General features: G+C 47.4%; 1 protein-coding gene across 1 annotated transcript in view; it reads right to left on the bottom strand.

Annotated features, from left to right (window-relative positions):
• Positions 1–1,042: 1,042 nt before the first annotated feature.
• Positions 1,043–6,956, bottom strand: part of LOC143285854 (breast cancer anti-estrogen resistance protein 1-like) — a 19,074-nt gene continuing 13,160 nt past the window's right edge. The window contains exon 3 of the mRNA XM_076593288.1: positions 1,043–5,071. Coding sequence (XP_076449403.1) covers positions 2,126–5,071 — 2,946 coding nt within the window. The 3' untranslated portion in view covers positions 1,043–2,125. The remainder of the gene's footprint in view (positions 5,072–6,956) is intronic.

Raw genomic sequence — 6,956 nt, 5'->3', positions numbered from 1 at the left:
GATTTTGATCCTTTTTTTTTAATATATTTTTTTTTTAAATAATGGAATGTATCTTGCCAAATTTACATCCCCACTCTCTCGGCCAAGATGACTTTAGGATAGTCGGCGTCGGGATGGTTCCCCAAAAGCCAACTCCAAGGCGGCACCACGAGGGGCCAGTGTAATTTAGCCTCCTAGTTTGAGAGTCACAGAGCTGATTAAGCTGTGAATGAGTTCCCATTGCAACGAAGAAGCCATTCACTTCGCTGATGGAGGTTTTGGTCAAACGCAGACTGGTCAACTGAGGATGGGTGGTTCAGACGTTGACTGTGGTGTTCTCTGCATCTGTCCTTGATGGCAGCTCAGTCCATGATGCGAGCAAAGTAATATACATAAAAAATAATTTAAAAAAATCACTGGATGATCAAACAAGCAACGAGCAGCGTGGAATGCAGTTTTGCTTAGCATTAATGTCCAGATGTCTGTTCATTGACAACAGACAGACAAGAGCTCCAGGAACTTCAGCAGTAGAAGCGTGATACAGCCCACATCATGCAATCTGACAATGTTTGCTTCTGTATAGCAAGCTGAAATGATGGGAGAAAATCGCAAAATAAGTAGTAAATTCTAAATCATCAATTTATTTTGGGAGTGGTGGGGTTAGTCATGGGATACAGAGTCGCTAAAATAAACTGTCAAGAGCGCTGTTCAGACACAGATATATATTTATATATATATATATGTGTGTGTGTGTGTGTGTGTGTGTGTGTGTGTGTGTGTGTGTGTGTGTGTGTGTGTGTGTGTGTCTGAACAGCGCTCTTGACAGTCTATATATATATATATATATATATATATATAGTGTGTGTGTGTGTGACAGAGAAGAGAGACAGTGAATTAGAGAGAGAGGAAGAGAGAGTGTATATATATATATATATATATATATATATATTCTCTCCTCTACTGTATAAAATATCTTTTTTGGAAATGAAATGCCTATATTTCTTTCCAGTATTTCGTCTTTTTTTCTTTCTAATTGTTTTTTTTTTTTTTGTTGGGTTTTTTTGTGGGTTTTTTTTTTATAAACATTCTCTTCCTCTTTGAACAAAAGGCTACTCTTTGAAAACAACTCTTCATTATCATCCGACTGCTACACGATGAAGAGAAAATACATCTCAGACAGAAGTCATGGCACATTTCAACTGTACAAGTGCTATCAAAACATGGCACAGGCTTAAAGAGTACACAGGTCTTCTCTAGCAAGAGAAGGAATGCATTCGTGCAGCACGAAATAAGCATACAACAGTAAACTCCACCAAAGCAATGTATGCAGCTGCACAATGTTCACAGTGTATGGCGAATTCAGAAGTGGGGCAGTTCAAATTATGTACACTAAAGACAAATGCAGCAAGACGCATTCTGAAGCAGAACTGCTGTATCTCTGTCGGTCTGTCTTATGTCCGTGAATCTTGTGTACACAGCCTCACTCGGTGTAACGTCCTATACGCTTCTCCTTCTGTACCCCCCCACCCCCATTCACGATCCTGAAACGTCCCTCAGGGATAGTCTGTGATGAATCATAACAGGAGCTACTGCCTGCCTGTCGGAACGAAAATTAACCCTTTCACCGCCAGTCAATTTAGAGTGCAAAATTCCCTTGTGCTACAAACACAGAAAATATGGTGTCTAATAATAGCTGGGGATTCCCCCTGCGATGTGTAAAAAAAAATATGGCCTGTCCTTCCACCGAAAATAAAGAGAAGTAGGTTCATGGATAACAGACCCATGATCTGGTCACCCTTCAGTGACATGGGTCCTCTACCTAGCTGCTGTATAAATGCGAGCTTGGCAGTGAAAGGGTTAATGTCAAATTGCCAAGACCACCCACTCCAAAAAAAAGCGACCAAGCAGTTACGATCTTTCATTTTCCACGCTTCCGATTAAATGTAGTTTTGTCTCCTCTTCAAACATGGTAATAAACTGCTTCAGACTGCGTGCAGTGATTCAGGAAAACGACAACCACAGTTACCGTTTTTAATATTTTTGCACAGTTACCGTTTTTAATATTTTTGCACAATTGCGATGTACGTTATCTTCCAGTTCAATAATACTGACGAAAGTAAACCCAACACTTCCAGTGACCTCTCACTCACAAGGCAGAAGAAGCCTGTGTGATGCTCAGTCTGAGTTCCTGGGCGGCACGGGAGACGTCCACCACTTTGTCCATCATCTGCTGCACGGCTGTGGCCGAGGGGAAGAGCGAGGCGGCGGTCTTGGTGGCCTGCACAGACTCCCTCAGACGCTGACACAGCTGATCGGCACAGCGCACCACGTTGTTCCTCACCTCCACGTCCACCAGCCGGCGATGCAAAGCGTCAGCGATGTAGATGAGTTTGTAGGCGGTGATGATGACGAACTTGCTGTTGGAGATGAACACGTTGGGGGGCTCCTTGTCCTTGACGCAGGCGGCGAAGGCATCAATGGCGTTGGTGAGCAGCGTGCTGTGAGTCTCCAGCTGCCCGGAGTAATAATGCAACACCTGCTTGTCACCGGGGTCTGCGGTGGTTGTGTGGGTGATACCGGACCCGCCTTGGGAAGGTGGGTCTTGGGGTGGTGGGGTTTGGGGCGAGTTCGTTCGACACGCTGGGGTTCCGAGGTCTTGATGGAGGTGCGGTTCGTAAGTCAGCTGGCCGTTAGGACAGTATCCAGAAGCAGAGGTCACACCAGTCTGTTGAAATGCCTGGGTCTTGTCAGTGTTTGCGTATTTCTTGCCAAGACAGGCACTCACTGTTTCTGTGTGGTGAATGGGCTCTGTTGGGCCTGTTATTCCATCATATGTGCCTTTTTCGGGGATCGTATACACGGCTACACTTTGCGTTTTGTCCGTTCTTATACTGTCGGAATGTTCCATTTCTTCATCTATGTTTTCCAGCATGTGTTGTGTTTGTTCAGACTGGTGTTGTAGCTGCGGGGTTCTGGTCTGCTGAGCTCCGGAATCACAAGCTTCCAACAGGACGTAGTCGTAATCGTCCTGCACGTCAGTGTAGTCTCTGTCATAGTCGTCGTCAGTGTCAGCCACAGTGCATCGTCGCATCCCTTCCTCTGCCACACTGATCTCACTGTTCAGGGAGTTCTGGCCACCTGCCATCTGCATAGCAGATGCCGACACGGGAAGAGGAGGGAGAGGCCTCAGCTGCACAGAAACAGACCGTGGCGTTGCTGTGTCTTGCTGCTTCAGCTGAGAGGTGCTGCTGCTGCTGGACATGCTGTGAACAGTCTCTGACCCACCTGACGTCACAGCAGGGGAACGTTTGAAAAACAGGCTGCTGTTGCCACAGATTAGAGAGACCAGCTTCTTCATTTCAGGAGTCATTTCTTTGGTCAGGGAGACGACAGTGTCCAGGTGGTCTTTGTGGTTAGGGTTCAGAGGCTCGGCCAACGTGGAGACCTCCCACTGCATGTCATCCAGACAGTGCAGGGCCTCGGACACAGCTTTGTGCTGCTTCTGCAGACGGTTGACCTGTTTGACCAAGCGGTTGACCAGCTTTCTGTCAGACAGGTGGGTGGAGTTGACCAGTGTTCCTTGACCAAACTCTACAAGCTTTCTCGCTGTGGCCTCCAGATCCACACACGCTGTCTTGATGTCGTACACATTGGACTGCAGGAATTCTTTGGCACGCCACGTGGAAGATACAAACATCAGCACTCGTGAGGCAGATTTTGTGACATCCTCCTGGAGTTTCATCAGCAGCTGTATAGCCGAATCTTGATCCAAATTCAGTTCTTCATACAGTCCTTCAGCAAGACAATAGTACTCTGCACCAGAACTGAGTGAATCCATGCTACACGAGGACAACCTGAAGCTGTCATCTGAAGAGTTGGAACCAGCAGATACGATGGACTGTCGGTTCACTTGAGGAGGGATATCGTAGAATGCTCCATTGGCAGCTGGTGTGGAACCGGGATCTGACTGCGGTGATTTCAGGCTGACTTCAGAGACACAGTTACGGAGAGGGTCTTGAGAGCTGCCTGCAGAATGCTTCAGGCTGTTGGCAGTTTTGAGATCCAAGTGAAAGCGATCTCCTGTCACACAATCCGACAGTGGTCTTGGAGTGCCGGCAGTGGAAAGACTGAATTCTGGAATGTCCCTAACTCGTGTGTCTACGGGTAACTGCGTTGAGGAGCAACTTTGTCTGGCTGAGAGACTGGACACTTTGTGGTGTGAAACATCTGCACCATAAAGAGCACTGTCTGGCAGACCTGCAGCACTGACCACAATCCTGCGATCGGGGGCCGAGTGGGAGGTGATGCCTGCAATACAGGGCTCGCTGGAAGCACTGGATAACTTCCTGCCAGGAGGTCGTGTCCACACACACGCAGGGGAGAGATACGTGGAGAGATGGGGGGTGTCATACGTTGCCTCTCTAGTGGGCTTCACAGGCTGACCGGACGGCGGTGTGCTGTACACAGTCTCGTCTTCATCAGACGGCACGTGATCTACGACAACTCGAACAGGCGGATTTGGATTATGCCGCTCGGAATCCGGTGGCTGTGTATTATTTCCAACCTCCCCTGACAACCTCAAGTTTCCACCATCACCTCCTTGCAGCCTTTCATTGCCATCTTTTTCCGCCAGCATCATTAAAGTTCCACAATCAGCAGACCACCTCTTTCTGTTCATGGGAGTCTTGTGAGGGAATTTTGGATGGTGATCCCCGGAAGGTGATGACACTGTTCGAAAGGAATTGGAAAACAGATTGTCCATGGAGGCAAAGCTTCTCCACGGCGCGTTTCTTTCAAACGGAGGTCGCTTGCAGGAGGCTGGAGGACTGTCGTAGAACGAGTTCACGGTGTGTGGAGGAACAGGGGGTAAACTTTGGGTGTTGAAATCGGTGGTGGTTGTGGTGCTTGGTGCTGCTGTCCTCTGGTGGGGAATGTCGTAGAGCGAGGGACCTGTGGGTGTGGGGGAGGGGGAGGAGGGGGACCCTGGTGTTGGGGGAGGAGGGTGGCGGGAGGGAGGGACATCATAATCCTGCAGGCAGTCACTGTGCCGTTGGTGGCCGTTGGGGGAGGCGTCTGCCTTAGTTACCACCACCTGCACACGGAGAAGAAATGTACTGATAACCCCCTGCATGGAGACAAGAACTGTGCTTGATGCATATGTATGTTATATATATAAACACACACACACACACACACACACACACACACACACACACACACACACACACACACACACTTTTTTCTTTTTTTTAAAGGATTCTAAGATGATGAAAAAAATTGTGTTTAACGTGTGCTGAGCATTATAAAGTTAGTTTAAAGATACCTGCTCGGTCTGTCTGTCTGTCTGTCTCTGTCTCTTTCTCTCGAATGCATCTGAATCCTCTGTACACAACCTCACCCGGGGGTGTAACTTCCCAAATCCCCAATCCTCTTCCGTAGGTCCCCCGAGGGAGCATTTACTGTCCTGAAACGTCTCTTGAGGGGTGGTCTGGGACGGAAAACAACAGCAGAAGGTGGATAAGGAAAGACAGTAGAACAATTATATTCGGAAGAAATAGTTGACTTCGATCAAATTAATACACCTTGTTGTGGGGTACGTGTTCAAGCCTTTCAAATGTGGCCTCTCATGTTCGGCTAATTGATTGCTCAGTGACGGGCGCAACAGCCGAGTGGTTAAAGCGTTGGACTGTCAATCTGAGGGTCCCGGGTTCGAATCACGGTGACGGGGCCTGGTGGGTAAAGGGTGGAGATTTTTACGATCTCCCAGGTCAACATATGTGCAGACCTGCTAGTGCCTGAACCCCCTTCGTGTGTATATGCAAGCAGTAGATCAAATACGCACGTTAAAGATCCTGTAATCCATGTCAGCGTTCGGTGGGTTATGGAAACAATAACATATCCAGCATGCACCCCCCCGAAAACGGAGTATGGCGGGGTAAAAACGGTCATACACGTAAAAGCCCACTCGTGTGCATACGAGTGAACGTGGGAGTTGCAGCCCACGAACGAAGAAGAAGAAGAAGAAGATTGCTCAGAAATTATTGGACGGGTTGACCTTTGGACAACTGGTACGTGTGCTCTGTAATATATTAGCGCTAATTTCCGGGAACTATATGTGAAGTGTTTCCAGCATTGTAACTTTCGGCAGTTTTTCAAAGATTATCACCTGATTATTGTTGTTTTGTTATATTTAGCGTCGTCTTTTATCACTTGCAATGACTGATCATTTATTTCCAGGTGTCCAAACAACTAAACTTGCTACAGGTAATCAACATCGTAAAACATAACAGAGAAACAGACAAACTGACAGACAGACAGAGACAGACTGATAGACACACACACACACACACACACACACATACACACACACACACACACACACAGACTCTGCCTCACCGCCACCCCAGTACAGCCCTTCGGTGTCATTTTCAGTTTCAAGTTTCAGTTGTGTCCAATCATGACCATCGTCGGTACAACAGTGGAGGTAACTGCTGTCCCGACTATCTGGGCTAGAATTTGATTACAGCGGACAGTGTCTCGCCCAAATTACATCCCAACTCTCTCTGTCAAGAGAGCTTTAAGAAAGTCGGCGTTGGGATGGTCCCCATGGGTTGACAAACCCCTAAGGTTGCAGCTTTAAGAGCCAGTAGAATCTTGCCACCCAGTTTGGGAGTCATGGTCCTTCACAAAAGACTAAGCTGTCAATGATCTTCCATTGCAGTGGAAAAAGCTGTTGTCCTAACTCTAAGCTTATGTCAATCTGTAGGACTACACTAGGACAGAAAATATTGATTGATTGATTGATTGATTGACTGATAGACTGATTGATATGGGTTCTTATAATTATAGCGCCTATCCTCGGTCACAGATCAAGCTCTAAGCGCTTCACAAACACGGGGTCATTTTCCAAAACAGGCTGCCTACTTGGGTAGAGCCGATTGACGGCTGCCATCGGGCGCTCATTATCCATTTCCTGT

Source organism: Babylonia areolata, chromosome 9 (assembly GCF_041734735.1).
Source record: "Babylonia areolata isolate BAREFJ2019XMU chromosome 9, ASM4173473v1, whole genome shotgun sequence".
In the NCBI taxonomy this organism is placed as follows: domain Eukaryota; kingdom Metazoa; phylum Mollusca; class Gastropoda; order Neogastropoda; family Buccinidae; genus Babylonia; species Babylonia areolata.
The sequence above is the reverse complement of the archived record's forward strand: the minus strand, read 5'-3'. Positions and strand labels throughout refer to the sequence as shown.